Source organism: Vicugna pacos, chromosome 11 (genome assembly GCF_048564905.1).
Source record: "Vicugna pacos chromosome 11, VicPac4, whole genome shotgun sequence".
NCBI lineage: Eukaryota > Metazoa > Chordata > Mammalia > Artiodactyla > Camelidae > Vicugna > Vicugna pacos.
The window spans coordinates 54,246,852-54,266,271 of NC_132997.1; the positions used below are offsets into that span (position 1 = coordinate 54,246,852).

General features: G+C 36.6%; 1 protein-coding gene across 4 annotated transcripts in view; it reads left to right on the forward strand.

Moving 5' to 3' along the window:
• CTNNA3 (catenin alpha 3) overlaps nt 1-19,420 on the forward strand; it is a 1,353,918-nt gene that overhangs the window by 700,677 nt on the left and 633,821 nt on the right. For all 4 annotated transcript variants that reach the window (XM_031682182.2, XM_072971428.1, XM_072971429.1 and 1 more), the window contains 2 exons: nt 5,264-5,344; nt 14,582-14,734. In XM_031682182.2, coding sequence (XP_031538042.1) covers nt 5,264-5,344; nt 14,582-14,734 — 234 coding nt within the window. The remainder of the gene's footprint in view (nt 1-5,263; nt 5,345-14,581; nt 14,735-19,420) is intronic.

Below are 19,420 nucleotides of genomic sequence, written 5' to 3' on the forward strand. Positions count from 1 at the left end.
ATTGTGAATGGCATTGGAGAAGATGCGTGTGAAATACTTAGTTGTGGCAGTTATTTGACAAAGTTGGTTCCCCCTCACTGATTCCCAGTTCCACCCAGCAGACAGCTTACCTGGGGCGGCATCCTGCTTTCCCAAACACGAAAGGTCAAGATACTTGCAATCTTTAACCTATTTCCCTTGATAGCGAAGTTGTTCTGTTCTTTCAAAATTATTTTTAAAAACCTCCTTTCAAGTCTCAGAGTTAATTTTTGTTTGTTTTAATTTCATTTTTATAACACAAACCCTGCTTTAGAAAGATTTTTTTTTTGATACCCTGCTGGGATGTTTTCCTGATATGCCATTCAGGATAGTGGCATTTTAGAAGAGAATTCTTTTTTTTTTCTTCCAATGCCATTTGTATGTTTTCCATGCCTGAAAAATGTGGGCTAGAATCTGTGCCTCTGCTGTGTGTTAAGCATAAAATATTTTTAAAGCTATTTCTGCAGAGAGGAACTAATTTAAGGGCATCATAATTCATCTTTATCATGAAATAAAGATTTCCCATTTAAAGGGAGATGTGTCATTTTAAAAGGTTGAATAAAATGGCACACATTTAAAAACAAAAACAAAAGAAAACATAGCAAAACAATAATAAAAGCATTTTGTTGCTTTTTAAATTCCATACAGAGTTCCTCTTTCCACTGATAATATTTTCTTTTGATTATGAATTAGATCAATTTTTATTTGTTTTAAACCTCATCCCTTAGTATTTGAGACTATATAGTTTTTGTGAGGTCAGCATCATGGCCCTTCCAGTTCAAATGTCTTTATTTATTTTACCATTGTAGATTTGTATTATGTATGCATATCTCCAACACATTTTTAACAGCTGTTTATGCAGAAAATTGTACAATAAAAGTAATATATTATTCTATAATTCTTTTTTAAGAGAGCATGGCCTTTTCGTAGAATTTTCAGGTTAGAAAGGAATATAGGAACAATTTGGGGCAGATCTTCATTATATGGGTATAGAAATTAAGGCCTAGAAATGTTACCAGGTTTGCCAAAGATGATCCAGTTTTCTTTTCTCTATTCAGCAAATAACTTTTGAGTTCCTACTATGTGCAAAGCACTGGGCTAGATGCTATGAAGGACAAATTATGTGTAAGGAGTTTCTCTCCCTCAAAATCTGCAGAGTCTAGTGAGAGACTGTTCTCTCTTCGTCACCTCCCCACATCTGCCAGTCATCATCCTACCCAGTTTACTCGTCTGGAATACTTAGGTCTGTTTTCTTCATTGTACTGCCACTGCATTCGTTTTCACACTTTTCATCTCTCTGGTGGACCGTTGCTGGGACCATCTAACTCTTCTGCATGTCTTTTTTTCTTAATCTTCTCAAATACATCGTGCAGACTCCAGCCAGACTGCTGTGTTTGAAATAATGGTCCATCTGTGTCGCTTACCTGTGCAAAGTCCCAAAGTTATGGTTGTATTTTATAGTAAATAAAAGACCCATTAAGGTATCTTGTTAATATTTGGTGTGTAAATATGAAAATAGATTATGTGGGACCTTGCACACCATGATCAAAAATTTGTTCTTAACTCCTTTAGAGCAGGAATAGAGAGAAGAGTTTTAGAACAAAAAAAGGACAGAATTAGACCTCAAGATTCTTTACTAAACATCTTGAGGGTTGGGATTTTTGTTTGTTTCTTGCTCACTATTTTATTCTCAAATAAAAGGTTACTTGTGTTAAAATAGGAATTCATTTACACATTTGATTAAAGAAAGATATGTTTTAGAACAGTGCTGTTGAATACATTGTTCTGAGATCAGTGTTCTGTATCTGTGCTGTACAATACAGCAGCCACTAGACACATGTGACTGTTGCTCACTTTAAATGAAAAAACGGAGGAGTTGAATTTTTCACATTATTTAATTTTAATTAGTTTATGTTTAAATTTAAATAGCCACGTATTACTGGTAGTTACCAGGTTGGACAATACATTGTTAGAAAGTTCTCCCTAGCAGGGTCCCAACAGGAAAAAGAGAGAAAATTCAAATTCAGATAATTCAAGGAGAGTTTATTTATAAAGAGACTTTTTCCAAATGTGTGGGCAGCTTTAAGGCAAAAACATGAGAGTGCTGTTAATTGTAATGATATGGGAGCAATGGTGAGGTGGAACTGATGGAAGGACTTACAGTTAAGATTCTAAGCCTAGATTATGTCGGGACAGAATTTATAATGGGCAATACTAATTTTAATGACATTTCTTTGAATGAAGTCTGTACTCACAACTGTTCTTTTCCATATATCTTTCCTGGCAGTTTATTTACTGATGAGGAATGTGATTACTTTCCCCCATACAGTGCTGATTGGTGCCATGTTTTTTCAGTGTTTTTCCCCCCGGCACTTGACTGTAAGTGGTACCTTTTCCATTAGCAGGGCTGTACTGACCTAATATTGGCTTCTGTTAAGCTTCCTTTAAGGAGCATCTTCTCTTCTGAGCACCTGGGAGGTAGGCAGGCTCTGACTGCTATCTGCGGTTATGTTTTAATATCCTGCCCTTTCTGTTCCTTACCTCACCACCCACGATTCGCCTTCAGTCCTAGCTCGTTGCTTCATGATTTGTTAAGGCTTTGAAAACAGAAGGAATGAGGGCTTTTAAGTGGGATGGGGTTATTTCTCCTTGCTTTATTTATTTTTATGCCATGCAAAAGGAGTAAACAGGCATAAAATGGCTTGACTGAAGCCTAATAAATCTGGATAAATAGAGCAAGGACCCAATAAAAAGCTGGAGGTGAAAAAGAAGAGAAGTGGGGGAGAGGGAGGGTGAGACAAGGAAGGAAGATGGGGAAAACTTTATACTTGAAATAATAGTGACTGTTTTTTATCACCTGGAGAACAGAATGTCTTTGACCCAAAGAGACCTTTTAAGCTAAGGTTAAGCTCTGGGTAGAAATTAGGAAATCATCTTTATAGTCCTTATTGAATGTCTTCATGCTGTCACCTCCTGTCATCCTTTATTAAATTTGGTATGCAGTTGCTCTTAGCTCTGAGAAGGTTGACATCTTTTAGTTGTTCTGATGAATCACATCACAGAAGCTGGTGAGTTTTTACGACCAAGACAACAAAAGTCTTTCCTGTGATTTCCTGATGCACTGTGTGTGCTAGGGGTGGGGAGTGTCTCTTTGTCTGTTCTACTCCTGCCCCCTTTTGACTGTCTCTGCTTTCATGAAGTGGAAAGAGATGACCAAGAGCTAACACTGAAAATGGATAATAAGGGACAGGTTCTTTAGGTAAAATTGGAAACTGTCTTATAGCCCATTGTGTATCAGTGGCAACCTGAGTCATTTCTACCACAGCTTTTACTGCTCTGACATTCAGAATTTTATTTCGTCTATTTTCCTATTCCTCTTCTCCCACTTCATTCACAAGATACAGTCTCCATCACGCACACATTGCACATTCATTCCCAAAAAGAAAATGTAGTTAAGGACTTATTAGTCCTCTACTGTGTTTCCCCTTAAGAGGTATCTGGAAATGAATGGGGCCAGTTTTGGGCTATCATAGTGCCTGAAAGTCGTTAGTAGAATTTAGTAGACAGGGGTCCCTGGATGCCAAACATCTTGCATTGTACAGAATGGGCTCAAATGATGGTGATTTTCCCATTATACATATCAGTAATGTTACTCCCAAGAAAATCTGGATCTAACTGAAGTTTAGGTGGGTATCAGAAACCTCAGCTAACAGAGTATTTTAGCTGTGTCTTGATGAATAGATGGTCAAATCTCTTCCAGAATCTAGTAAGTCCTTAATAAAACTGTTGTGTTTTGAATCAAGTTGTTCATTTATAAACTAATCAACACTATTGAATAAATCCTAAACAAGTTACTTTCAGGAATAAAAAAATTAAGATATCCTTGCCAACATCAAGATTCTAAAAGTATTGTAAGGGTGATAAGTATTCACAGAAATAAAACAGATATTTTGGGATATTTCCAAAATGCTATTGGAGCAGGTTTACTTTGGGGCAGAGTTGCTGGGGGAACTCTGGAAACCATTGAGAAATGGGTAGGATTTTAATAGGGAATTATTTTGGGAGACATTTGCTATAGTCAAAGGTACATTATATATAAAAACTTGGAAAAAGATATAGAAATGTATAGAAATATTCTTACTGTAAAGAGCAGTACTTGAGAAGATGTGACAGAAAATAGGATTGAAAATGTAGATTAGGATAGATTATAAATCGTCTTGAACTTCTTGTAAAGGAGTCTTTCCACTTGAAGGTATGGATTTATGTGTGAGTTTAGTCCTTGGGAGTAGCGTATGGCATGTTGCCTTGTGGTCTGTATTTTGTTACAGTGTCCTTCACAGAGTCCATGCTGTAAACTCCCTAAGTTATCGGCTGCTTAAACTTGCCTTCCTGATTTTCAAGGTCTCCTCCTAAGAGCTCTTTTCAGTTTATTATTTTAAATAGTAGCAGTGTTCCTAGAGGTGAATCACATAATGATTTTTTCAATTTCTTTTAAATAAGATATTGCTGAAAAAAGTATGATTAGATTCAATTCAGTTGTCTCCCACAAAAGTAATATGTACAAAATACCAACCAAGGTGACTCTGTATGTGCTTAATAGCCTGAAGATTTAGGTTAAGGATATAACAGAGGCAACAATTCTGCTTGAAGAATGAAAAGGTGTTGCACAGATTATCTCAAAGAGCCAAAAACAGCGTCCGGTTTTTACTTGAAACAATTTGTTCTTGGAATATTGTCAGCTAAAATTGTGGTCAACTTTTGCAAATTGTATGAATTTGCACTGCATATTTTATTTAGTGTTTAGCAAAACTCCAATATGGCTCTGCATAACTTACACAATGCACCATGAAAATGACTTCAGAAACTCCCACGGAAGTTGACAAATTGGGCATCTAATGCTTTTAAGCTAATTGCAAGCTTAGCGGTTAAAGAGCCGACTTGTTAAGAATGAAGACCAGAGTTTTTTTTGGAGATAAAGCTCTGCCTACTGCCATACTGAATGCAACCCAACCCTGTATCAGAAATATTACAGAAGCTTAAAGAAGAAAATAATGTGAAGTTTAATCACCATTCAACTTACACTCTTAAGTAAAGAACTCATGAATCATTTGCAATATCATAGCAGTTTTGAAACCTATTCTTGAATTTTCAAGCTGTTATTTTCAGGAAATTTAGAAAGCAGATTGCTAAGTGATAAAGAGTAATTTGATACCATTGCTTATGCCATTTTTTTACTTCTTTGCAGACTGGAAAAAAGGAAAGGAGTAATACCCTGAATATTGCGATAGACAACATGTGCAAGAAGACAAGAGACCTTCGCAGACAGGTGAGGGAGGAGAAACGTGGAGACTAACACCAAGCAAAATGACCTTCTTTTATTCTTTTAAACTTAATCTAGAATATAAAACAAGAGCAATAAACATACACTTTCCACATTTACATACCTCAGCCGTTTTTGTGGCAAACATAAAATAGAAGAAAGAGTGTGTGACTTAATATCAGGCAGTTACATTCAAATAAATGCTGGCCCTGCTGTCATCAGCTGTGCAATTTTGGGAACAGATTTCATCTTTCTGAGCCCCTTTGAACCCATAAAATGGAATTAATAATTCATAATAGAGCTGTGAGGTTTAAATGAAATGCCTATTAGTGCCTGATACATAGTAAATTTTTAGGGAATGTTGGTAAATTGATTCTGTTACATTAAAAACTGAGTTTATTGTCCAAATGCTTAGAGCAAACATCTAGTAATACAGAGACCCTACTAATTTCCCCTTCTAATTCTTTTTGAGATGCCTCAAAAATTAGTTTCTCATGAAGTTAAAGCTACTTTCAACCTTAGGCCACCAGGAACATAGGATTAGAAAGGATTTCATTAAATAATTTAGGAGTTTGGTATTATACCACAAGTTAATTATTTTTTTCTTCAGAATATGAAGATTCAGCTATTTTCAAAGACCTTTTCTTTCCATTTCTTTCTACTATTTAATAATCAGGGTTCTTTCTCATGTACAACTTTAACTTGGTCACCATTAACTCATCAAAGAGGGGCAAGAACTTTTCAACTATAACCTTTTAATGCAGTATATTATTGTAGTTTAATGGGAAGATTGAGTAAAATGGCCCAAGCAGTCTTTTAATTCGAAGTAGATTTGGAAATGGGATAAATAGGGATCCACCACCAGGTAATATTAGCTGTGTAAAAGCACAATTTTGAAGACTGGGAAAATTCCTGTTTCTCAACTTTATAGCCTTAATGTGAATTCTGTTTCTACTGTCAGCACTTAAAATCACAGAATGGAAGAGGTGGAAGGAACTTAGCACAACTTGTCCTGTGATGTAGATGAGGAAGCAGAATAGTGTGGTGAGGTGGGGCAGGAAGGAGGAAGGGGCATTGAACTTACATCAGTCATAATCGATGCCCAGCCCAGGCACTCTTACCCTCCAGGCTGTCTCCTTCTTAGTTGTGTGACTTCTTGTCTGTCTTCTATCCCACTTGCTCCTCCTAGGACTTGGAAAAGTTGTTACTGTGAGCTGTTAACATCTGTGTCTTTCCTTCCCATCTTATCCCCCTAGGTTGCCTCCAACAAAGTTATGTACAAAGAGCTTATGTCCATTTATGTCTCCAAAGCTTTTGGAATCATTGTTTTTCTTTAAAAAAAAAGTTAAGATAAAGCAATCCTTTGTGTGTAGGATTACCAAATTTAGCAAATCAAAGCACAGGATGCCCAGTTAAATTTGAATTTCAGATTAGCAGCAAACAAATATTGCATGGGACGTAATTATATGTAAAAATTAGTTGTGTTTATCTGAAATTCAAATTTAGCCAGGAGTCTTATATTTCATCTTGCAATCCTACTTGTATTTCCACCTCACACCACCAGTGAGACATAGAAAGAGTGTAGGAAATTACTAAAGCTTTTCTTTGTAGTAATTGGATGTTTCTAGCTTATAGAGAACTGCTGTGCTCCAGAGGTACACAAATTCCCTATGGTTTCATAGGTCAGCATCTTCTTTTTGGGGGTTAAGTATTGCTGCTTAACAAACTACCAGAAACAATAGCAGCCATTTTATTATGTTTCATGATTCCATGGATTGGCTCGAGGTGAGTGGTCAGCTGGTCCATTTCTGTAGTATGTTCACTTGTGGTCTCCCATGTAGTAGTATTTCAAATGGTGTCTGGGTTTAAGGCTCAGTGCTGCTTCTTCTTCCCTCTCTCCTTGTGGTGCCTAATCTGCTAAGGCTCCTTCATATGGTTTCTTTCTAGCAAGGGAGCCTGGATTTCCTACACAATGATTCAAGACTCCAAGAAGGGAGAGATGGAGGCTGCCAGGCCTTCACCATGCCTGAGCTCCATAGTCACTAGGATGGTGTTTCTTCCACATTCTATAGATCAGAATAGTCACAAACCCTACCCCAGGTCAACAGGAGCAAGTAAAACACTATCTCTTACGGGAAAGGTGCATGTGTGTATGGGAAGATGGGATTGTTTGGAGCTGTCTTTGGAAACAGTCACGGTCTTCAAAGTGAGTTGTGGTAGTTGTTATGATTCGTTCTCAGTATCCTTACTTGCCTTTCCTAGGGCTTCATTTTTCATCCTGATGTTCATGCTTGTGGCAATAAGAAAAACTAGTTTAAACAACAACATGAGTCATCTCCACCTCTTCTTACTCTTCCAAAGTTTGTCAGTTTGTTTTAAGTTTATTTTAATCTTCTGTATACTCTTTCACACAGGAAGGAGAAAGCCCCTACCCTTAAAATGTTTTGCTTTGAAATATTTAATATCTTTTTCTTGTTTTAGGCCTGTTTGTGTTTGTTTTTAGTAAAAAATAAGCAAAGCCCATCTTCCTGCTCATTCATCTTAATCCCCTTGCTTACCCATGGCTTGTCCATCAGCATCCCAGAAACATTTTAGCTTTGGTTCAGAGAATCCTTGGACTTCACCTGGGAGGAATGAGATAGATTGCTTAGACATAGCTGAGAAGAAGCAAATTATATATTTTGGGGCAACAAGATGGAATGTCCTACAGGTGACATTATTTATTTGTTTCAGGTAAGCAATTTGTCTTTTCTTGCTCTGTGACTTCATTGCCTGTTGTACTAGAGAACAAAGACAAAAGTCCTTGGCATGGTATTTCAGATTCTTTGTAATTTGGCCCCAACTTCATCTTCATAATTCTTAATGTTCTTTCTCCTTTCACTGTCTTTCCCATTCCTTCTCATCATACCAGTACGTTAACCTGTTCTCTGAATTTCCCACCACCTCCCTCCCCACCCAGACACACATGCATCTTTGTATAGATGGCTTGTTCAGTTTGGTGCCTTTCCTGTTCCCCTTACTCCCCTCCTCCCCACCAACTCCTAACTGACTGAGGAAGCTCAAGACTATTACAAATGCTACTTCTCCCATGAAAGCTTTGCCCTTTTCACCAGCTGGAATCACTTGTTTTCTTCCTGGAGCACTTACAGCATTGGTAGTTCTTTTATAGCAGTAATCATATTCTGCTTGTCTTTTTCTTTTTTCATGGATTTTTCTTCACTGTGATTTTAAATCCTTAAAATGATAATTATGACAACATCTCTCATTTAGTAAATGCTTTCCATAGCTCTCTACCAACTGTAGTTCTTACATTGTTGCTTTTTGACCCAGAAAAAAGATGTAATGCCATAGTATTACTATCTCAATCTCTCAGGTGAGTCAATATACTGAACATCCCCCAGCTCACTGAGAGCACCCAAGTTTGAGCCCAGGTCCATCTAACCCTAACCCGAATGTATAATCACTATGCCAGGGGCCAGGGAAAATACCCTATTCACCTTCAGAACTTCCAGTGCCTAATGCACTAATTTTATATCATAAGTTGTTTCCTTCCTTATTATTTATTTTATATTTTTAAAAAATTTCAAATTTCTTTTTCCTTATAGTCTTTTTCCCATCATTTATTTCAGAACTGTATACCTAATAAAGCTCTTAATAAGGGAGAAAGATTTTTAAACTTCCTTTACTTCATTAAAAAATTAAAACAAATATATTCAATTTCTACTGTATTATATAGAGTGAAACAGACATTTAAAGGCAGATTAAAACGTTTGTTTGTATGTATTGAGATATAATTGTCTATCTCATAAATGCCCAAATAAGGACTTGAGCTATATCAAATAAAATAGTATTCTGGTGACAACAAGCAAAACAAAAACTTGATTGATTCTTTAGTTGATGAGTTGCTGAACTGCTATATTCATCTCTTCTCCATGTTGGTAGTACCACTGTCATACTTAGAAAAAAATATGTTGGCTCTTGGGGGAGGGTATAGCTCAGTGGTAGAGTGTATGCCTAGCATGCATAAGGTCTTGGGTTCAATCCCCAGTACTTCTATTAAAATAAATAAATAAATAAATAAATCTAATTACCTCCTCCACAAAAACCAAAACAATAAAAATGCTTTAAAAAATATGTTGGCTCTTACACTTCCTCCTCATCATTCTTATCATCAAATAATATTAAGTATCTATAAGATACACAACTCATTAAGTTGACACCGTAGGTATATGCTGAATTAATTTTTAGGTGATTCAGTTCCTATTAGTTAATTGAGTTTTGAAAGTCATAGTTTGCTACTTGACTTAAAATGGCATCGGTATACACAAATACAAGTTTTTCTAGTACCCTGAGGATGATTCTTTTCTAAAACACTCTCTTCTTTCCATTCCTCTTCCACTCACAATTTCATTCTTTGTATTTCCTTATTTGGTGGGGATGATGGGGTGGGCAGGGCTTCCTTACAGTCTTCACATACAGCTTTCACTTTGGGGTTTCCACTGTAGAGACACATTATTTTATTTGAGATCCCAAACCACTTACATCAGTGGGAAATAGAAAAATTGATGTCTCAAAGCCTTTTATTAAATTGCAGTGAGGAAAGATGGAAAGCCCCTCAATTTGGTTTTGTACCTGACAGATATTTATTGAAAATATGTACCTCTAATTCCTATTGTCCTCCCACCAACTTTAGATTTTCATGCTGTGGCTTCTAAGATTGTCCTGTTTCTACATTGGCATGTTGGATTCTTCCTTAAGGTTATTTTGTATATCACCCAAGTGAAAGGAATTGTTCCACTGGGCAGAAAAATCATATAGACATAGAGAATACAGAGGAGGACTAGTTAGTTATTCTACATGAGTATAGATGATTTTACAATTTAAATGAAAAAAAATCCCATATGAATATGTCAGAACATATAAAAAAAGATTACTTAGCATAGCATTTAAGGTCTTCCAAATCTTGTCTCTATGTTCATTAATAGTCCTATCCTATAGATGACAGAATTAAACCTGGGGGTGTGCAAAACAGAAGTGGCAAAGTGTGATCATCAATGGGTAGTGTATATAAAACATCAGAGTCTGATACTTGCTACATGACCCAACAACAATAACACCAAACAGATGTGTCTATGTTATTACCAGATTCCCTGAAAGCAGATCCTGAGACTTGGGCCTTAGTTCAGGTCTTTTATTTGGGAGGCACTGCCAAGGAGCAAGTGTAAGAGAACATGAAATGTAATAGAACAGTCAGGGAGGGAGGAAAGGATGCACTATGGTGGTTGTTACTACAGGCTACAGGAGCTTAAGGACTTCTGAGGAGGGACAGAATGACTCTGAGAATTGTCTGCTCATGAAACCTGAGAATTTTGCCCAGAGTTCCCATCCCCTTGGTTGTGGATTGCTCTCAGTGTTGTTGACTCTCCAGAACTTTCAGGCTGTGCTTAAGCTAAGAATCTCACAGAGACTTGGAGGAAGTCCTGAGAAACAATAACACAAAGAAGCATGGATGGCACTCAAGGTGGGATGTCTTTGGAGGACATGGAACTCTTCCCCACAGTAACAGCTGAAATCAGAGACTGGGCCAGTGGATGAGATGGAAAGCACCAAAGGCCTCTAATATAGTCTATAATCATAGCTATGAATGTGCTGGTAAATGATCAGGAATCAGCAAGGGAGGCAAATTGTGAGTCGGTTGCATTGACTGTGCTGTTGTTTGCATGGGGTTAAGATCTTTCATAGGGGACGGTATCTCCCTGCCTGCTGACTGTGTGCTGTCTCTTAAAGATATCACTTATGTCTAACACAAGTCACCGATTTCTGCCCATTTTCTTCTGTCATCTTTTAATCTTTTTGTCTGAATTTTGTTCTTCTTACCTAAAATACTTTTCATTACCTCCATTGTATCTAATGAGATTTGATTTTAATCCTCACTCTACTACCATGTTCCAGTCACACAAGACACTTGTGAAATCTTGAGGATCCCTCTATTTTCTTTGCTTATGATAGTCCCTATTCCTAGAATGCTGTGCTTCCCACTTCCAACTCTTTAACATCTTATTCAGCTTTTAAAATGGAATACATGTATCATCCTTACAGAAGCCTTCTTAACCATGACAATAAGTTCAATGTTTCTTACTTGTTTGCACTTCTTTTAAGATACTCATCAAAGTCTGTGCATCTCTCACTCCCTAATACTTACCCTGTCTTTATCATCCTGGCATTCCCCAGGTTGTCTGGAATGATGCCTTGCTCTAAAGGCAATTTAGAAAGCTCAAAATGCATTTGTTTTATTGAATGATTATGTGACTACAGAATATTCATCTTACTCATTATATTTGACATTATAAGATATCAGGTAATTTCAGCCCATTTTCCAAGGCATAGAACTTACTTGAAAGCACATTTTCCAGTTCTTCTGTCTTGTCCTACTGAACATAATATCATACCTCTGTGGTACCCTTTTCTCATTTATTGTATTATGTACTTAGCAATATGCCTTAGAAAAAAGCAACAAATGTGCTCCTAATTTGGTTTAATTTTTAAAAAAAATAACTTAGTCAAAGAGTTTATTCTTTAATTAATAGTAAATCAGCTCTAGCTCAAGCCTCAACTTTGCAATACATTTCAACATTTGTGTATGGGATGACAGATTGAATAGCAGGGTAAATATAGTTGAAAACCTTGAAGAAATAAAAAAGAACAAGGGAGTAAATGTCATTAAAATGAAGGGAAGACAAAAGGTAGCACCACTGAGGGGAGATGCAAATATATTTAGTGCTGTAAGAAGATTGATAAAATTATTCAGGTATTTACAAAAATTGGCACAATCTAAGACAATAGTTATTTCTCTCTAGAAATAGTTATTTCTTTGATTTTTGTATCATGATAAATGAAAATGTATTTTTTAAAACGTAAGAGGACAATCTGAGTTTAATTGTAGATGGGACCATATATTGAAGTCTTTTATACGAGAAACCATCCCTCTTTAAACCTGTGTCTCAGTGTAGTTAATACCAAGCCTTATTTCTTCATGTCACTATCAAACTACTAGAAACAGGAGTTTATTTTGTCTCCTCCTCCTTGTCTCCTATTCACTCTTCAAACCACAGCAATAGGTTTCCTGTTTTCACTTTTCTGCCAAAACTGCTGTTATTAGGCTCAGTAATCACCTTAGCGGTCAAATCCAATAGGAAAGTCTTGGTTGTTTTTATTTAACTTATCTTTAAAATAAGACTCTGAAACCTTTTATCTTCTTGAAATTTCTTTGCTGTCCAGTCTCCTGGTTTTCCTTTATTGCAATATTTAATGACTCTCCTCCACTAGATTATAAGGGACCATATGTCTCCAACTTGATGTTTCTAACAATACCTTACTCTTGGTAGAAATGTAAGGAATGGTGCTTAGAAATATTTGTTGAGTTGAATGAAATCAAATATGCAGAAAAGAGGATTCAACACATTAAACCCAGTTATAGAAATTGTGTTTGGTAGAATAAATTCATTTGGTGAGCACTGGTGCAGAGGTTTATTTGAAAGTTTTTCTTTCAGCTGTTGATCATTTGGTCTCTGTTTCTTGACCAGCAGCTCAGTCTTTCAGGTCCTACTCTTCCATCTGCATGACTCTCATAAATGGTAGTATTTTCTAAGGTTTTATTCTTGGGCATCTCACTGTTCATCTCCCTCTACATGATTCTATTCACCTGCTTGCCTTGAATCACCTCCCATATATATGCTGGCTTTTAATCACATCTCTAGTGCATTTCTCCTCTTAGCCCTCCTTTTACTTGTCCTGGTTTTAAATGAAAGAAGAAAGGATAAAAGGGAAGGAAGGTCATTGAAAACAGCTCCCCCTCTGAGAGATTTCTTCTACTTTTCCCTTGTATATCTGAAACTAATACAACTTTAGTTTCCAGCTCAACTCCTCACTTACGATCTCTTGCCTGACTTCCCAGGCCCACTCTTTATGGACATCAAACTGTTCATTCACTCAAGTTCTTCCACTTGCCTTGTGAGCACTCAGCACTCTACCCCCTGTCCTAGTAAGTGCTCAGTAAATGCTAATAAATTGCCATTAGTGATTTGCCTTTCTGCATGCTAAGCAGGATCTTTCCTTGAGGATCTTCCTACAGCCTTTGTGAAACTTTTGGTAGCCATAAAATTTCACAGTTCTTCAGAGGAAGCTCTACTATCTTAGATGAATCTAGAATTATTATGGATTTGTCATCCTATAATTGTTACAGGAAGAGAGAGTGCTTTTGTTTTCATGTAGCTACATCTCTGAAAATGTATTATTAATTCTTCTGTAATCTAGAACTAGAATAAGTATCTATCTATTTTTAAAAATATGCTAAAATATATCTTTCAGAGAAGGTAAATTGTAAATTCTCTATCTGATAAGCTATTCATATCTTTGTTTTATTAAATTGAGGCGATTGACCGAAAACTTTGGAGCCATTCATAGTCATTGACATTGTTAATGAAACATTTCAGTATATTGTGATCCTTAAGGACTCAATATCATATAAATACAATGCATTAATTTTCCAGCTCAGTTTTAAATTTCAGAAAATATCTGCTGAACAGGGTAATTGCCTGATAGTCATTTATAAGCTTACACATAATCTAATTTAAAAGAACTAATTGTAGCAGAATGTTATGCTTAATAATTTAAGGTGTGAGGGCAAGAACAATTAATGCAAATGGAGAAAATTGGACATCAACCTCATTTATTATTCTCCTTGCTCTATTAATCTGATATCAACTGGCATAATCAGTGATCTAACTTGGTTTAATTACCATGAAGTCTACAATTTAGCTAATCAAAATTTATCATGAGTTCTTCCAACAAGATAGAAAACATTTTATAATTTTGTAATTATGAAAATACATGATGTACAATGTAGTCTGTACACATGCATAAACATTACAATAGTGCAATTTCTTCCAGGGAAAAATGTAGTACTATCACTTATAATTGACCTCTGGGCTAAATACAATTTAAGAAAAAGATAGTAATTTTTGAGAGCAGGAGAGCTATTACTCAATGATTTTTTTCTTGGATATTTTGCTTGTTTTAGCTTTGTGGGTAACATCCATACACAGTCTTAAATATTATGACTCTAGAGACTGTGCAAAGATTGTATAAAATTAATTTTATAATTATTGAGATTGTAAAAATAAGAAATAATATGAACTATTTACTGAAAAAAAAAAAACCCTGAACTTATTTATTTCTTCTCAGCTCCGTAAGGCTATTATAGATCATGTGTCAGACTCGTTTTTGGATACAACAGTCCCACTTTTGGTTCTCATTGAAGCTGCCAAGAATGGCCGGGAAAAGGAAATAAAAGAATATGCTGCAATATTTCGTGAACACACCAGCAGGCTTGTAGAGGTAAGTGTGCTAGAACTGTAATGACTAAATCCAGGAGAATAGTGCTCTCAGTCTCCATTCACAGCTGAATTGGACTGAAATACAAACTTTTGACCACTTACTGCAAATGAAGCAGAGTTGGGCCAAAGTAATACGAGGGTATGTATGTCAGATTGTGTCATTTCCTCCTGCTTGGAAACTGGAAACATGAAAATGTCCCATGATATGGGGGAGACAAGGTGGTATGTTGCTGAAGGAGTCATGAAGCTCTGGGTGATTCCCAGGAGATAAATCATGGAATCTGTTTTATTATGGGCATCAATAAGGCTGCCATAGTATAAGAGAAAGCCTGAATGGAAGAAAGCCTAACACCAGTAAGGTGACAGTACTCACAAAGCCAGGAACTGTTGTGGGTAGATGTAGCCGGTGTCCAGGTTCTTGTTCCGTCCCAGAAAGAATTTGGAGAGAAGATGAAGAGGTTAAGAAAGTAAAGTGAAGATTTATTAAGGGATAGATAGCACATTCTCAAGGGGAGAGTGGGCAGGCTCAGGTGAGTGGCTGGCCTGAGTTTCTTTGGCAAGTTGATTACATAGAGTATAAAAATAATATTCATTAGGGAAGGAAGGGTTTGGGGTCATATTTCTTGACTTTTCATCCCACCTCCACTTTCCCGAACGAAGCAGGGATTTTTGTCCTTATTTAGTTTGGATCAGAAGTGTTATGACATTGGTGCATGATGGGTACTTCTAATCTCTAAGGCTAATTTTATTGTGATAAGGGCATAATGAGCCAAATACACTGGAGATTCCTGCTTTTTCTCACCTTTCTTTGTTGACCTCCAAGCTGCTAATCACCCCAAAAGGTGTGACCACTTATCAGCCCAGAGGTTCTTCCTTTTCTTTCTCTGCCCAGGGGCCTCTAGTATGTACATGATGTATGGTTTCCTGAATTTGTCATGTGCCCCTCCTTTCTGCCCAATTCCTGCCGTTTGGTCTGCGTCCCCCTTTCTCTGCTCATACCCAGCTATCTGCCTGCTCTGACAGAACCAGTGGCAGAAAGAGGGAAGTGTGGTTGGCCAGGTCTGTAGACCAGAGCTGCTATCCTGCTGATACTCATCAGTATGATGGTACCAGTTGTCTATGGCTGTTGTCTATACTCATTGTCAGTGCCCATGCTGTGCTGATTATTCAATGTTTAGACTGCTACACCTTCCTATATAGGCCTTGGATTCTGTGGTGAAATAGTGTTTGGGGCCCAGATTGCTTGCAAAACTTGTGAATTAAAATAGCCACCACCTGAATTAGAATGACAGCTTTCTATACAACACCTATTAAAAGAGAGGACTCTCCCAGCATCTTTAATGTGGATCCACTGGGAATGAAGTTTCCAATGTCGCTAGCACTTCCTCTGTCAACTTTCTGGATCTCAGTCTTCACATCTAGAAAATGAAAGGAGTGGATAAATAGATGATTACTAAGATCATTTCAACCCTAAAACTGTCCTACCTCCTGCTTTGAAATCTTTGAACTTTCTAAGAATTCTGTAATACAGGGCAATTGTGACACTTCCCATTGGCCTTATATGGAAATAAGGGTACAAAAACCCAAACCAGTCTAATGAGAGTCAGAGTTGATTTCCAGGTTTACAGTGTTTTGACTAATTCATTAAATTATTTATTATTTATCTGGTTTTATTTATTCCTTCTTGTACTCATTCCTCCAATGTTTGTTAACTATTCCCACAGGAAAGTGTTAAAATTAAAAGAGAGCAGAGAAGGAGCAGGTCATTAAGTGCACCTAACTCAGTGTAGCCCCTTTTATAGGCCATATAAAAGTTTTGTCTAGAAATGTGTTCTTTAACCTGAAGGCACACCAAATTCTGAAAACAACTTTTTGGTTAAATATTCTGAAAGTAAATGTTGATTTCTGCTAATAAAGTTGCATCCTTATTTCTAGTTTTCAGTTTAGTTTCTAATGAAACATAAATCTCATGAGGTGCTCAATAAAGAAGGACTCCTTGATCACACAGTTTTGGGAAAAAAGTTCTATCTGTTTCTCCTCTTGGAGATTTTACATTTCTGAAAAATCCAGAGATAAAGAGACCTCTTTAATTTAACTTAAGTCAGAATTTCCCCAAATCAATTTATGTAAAGTACTGTTTCTTTCATGACACTAAGGTACTGTCTTCCAGGAACACTTGAGAATGCTACCTTAATTTATTACCAAATGATGATTTATTCTAATGTAGACAGAGCTCTAAGAATCTATTTTAAATGTTTAAGGATTTTGGAAATTCTATATTTCACATGAATATGAAAGGATAAAAGATTTTGGAATTTTGAGCTAGTAGGGAACTGAGAATGGGTCTTTTTTAACTCTCTTTGTTCCCTTAGCACATTATAATGAGATTATACTGGCTTTGCAGTCTTCTATTTCTCACTCTGGTGTTACTTAGAAACTTGTATTCAGTTCCAGGAAGCTTTTACACATAGCAAACTATCCCCAAACTTAGTGGCTTAAAACAACCATTTGTTTTCTCTCGCTAATCTGTGGGTTGACTGAGCAGAGCTGGGCAGTTCTCACATAGGATCTCTCATGTGATTGCTGTCAAATATTGGCTCAAGATGGATATAGCCCTTCAAGAATTTGATTAGGCTAGACATGCAAGATGGTACATTGACCTGACTGAAAGTGCATGCTAGCTGTCAGCTGGGAGCTGAGCTATGGTTATCGACTGGAGCACCATCCAATACATGGCCTTCCCATGTGGCTTCAGCTGGCAGCATGTTTCCTGGATTCTGAGATTAGAAATCCCAAGAGTGAGCCAGCAACTGGAAGTAGAGCTGACATTCTCCTAAGACCTGGGCCCAGAAATTGGCAGATTGTAGCTTCCACTGTATTTTATTGGTCAAAGCAATCACAGAGCCTGCCCAAACACAAGGGAAGGAGTGGGAGCATGAGATTCAGCATCTCAGTGGGAGGAATAGCAAAGTGTTTGTGACCACCTTTAATCAACTACGCTTCTCTGCTCAGGGCTTCATTTGTTTTAGCTGTAAAGTAAAGGTTAAAAAAGATCATTGAAGGTCACTATCAGTTTCTAAAATTGTATGATTCAACAAATACTTTTTACAATTGAGAGGCTTCTAGTTTTCTAGGAGATATAGACATAGGAGGAAATGAAAATGGTTTTTAAGTGTAATGCTGAAACACTAAGTTGTTTATATATACCAAGAAGGAAAAAAAAAAGAGCACTGCATTTATCTTCCAGGAAAATTCTTCTTTGAAACGAGCTGTCTAACCAGAGCAACAGAGAAAATCATCATTAATTTACTACAAAAAATTGAGGCAGAATTGTCTGGGACAGAGTCTGGGGAAATAGGAGAGCTTAAATATGTCCGTTTCAGAGCACATTGTGAGTTCACTTTGTATGGATTGCTTACCAATCCTGTATCTCCCTTTTCTTACCAACCTCCTACACAGACATGCACATATACCCATTTTTTTTCCTAAGCTGAGTAACCTGACATAGCTGGGCAGAAAGTCTTAGATTCTAAATGACTTCAAGAAAAAGCCATTTTCAATGTGTCTGGATTTTGATACCTCAAATCTATTTGTCAGAGAAATCTAAAATCATGAAGTTAACTTGTTGAAGTAAGACTTATATGGGGAAAAAAGTCTATTTTTAAAGAATTCCTATCAGATCTTTGGAAAAAATCTCCGTGCTGTTCAAGGAATGCTTTAGATAGTGGTTACCTTGTAACTTTTATAAAAGGGATAATAAAAAGCAGAACTGAACACAATGCAAAAAGACAAAGCATTAAGAAATTCTGTGGGTAATGATTAAGAAAAAAAGGGCTTGGAGTATTGGAGAAAGAAATGGGAATGAGAAGCAGGGTGGCCAGTAAATGGGGCGTGAACATTCCCATTCTCTAGTGAAGTCGTGTCTGTTTTATTACCACGTAGTAAGTTTAGTATAAAATGACCATGGATGAAATGATGGTTATAAAAACCTGAGCAGTGCCAATAACCGGAGAATTAAGATCCTTGTGGCTAATTTTATTTTACTTCCATTGAATTAAGTAACTATTATGCAAAGTTTTTCCTATTTTGAACATTCAAGTTACTCTGTGTTTTGGGATCCACCAAGACACACTGGGAATGAGAAGCAGGAGTCAAGAGGCTGGCATTTTAAAGATTAAGTTCATAAAGTTATTAGCAATTAATGACCAATGTGCTCATTGAATTATGCTTTCCAGTACTTTGATCTTGCATTGATGGTGTCTTAGGGTACATTAACTCTACTGGCTTCCACCAATAATACCTATTAAACAGGAAGTTTAAAATATTAATTTTACCTTAAAATAAAAATATTCCGTAATTCTAAAGAGTAAGAATTTTTTTATTACTGTAAGCCTCCTTTAATAGCAGAGTCTATAAGCTAGTTCTCAATAAATCTGTATTGAATGAAGAAACACATTCATAACACCAACTCAGTTTTCTTTCTTTCTAAAGAGCTAACTTTGGGGATTCTAGTAACTGGACTTGAGATCTGTGCCTGATCCCAATTATTTAGAAGAGTACTTCACTACTCTATTGTACAAGGATACTTTAAAATAATACTTCTCAGTGATATTAGCAAATGCCTTTGCCATTAATTATCCAAACCAGATACTATAAACCTTGCTCCAGATCTCCTCAGAAGGAGTTT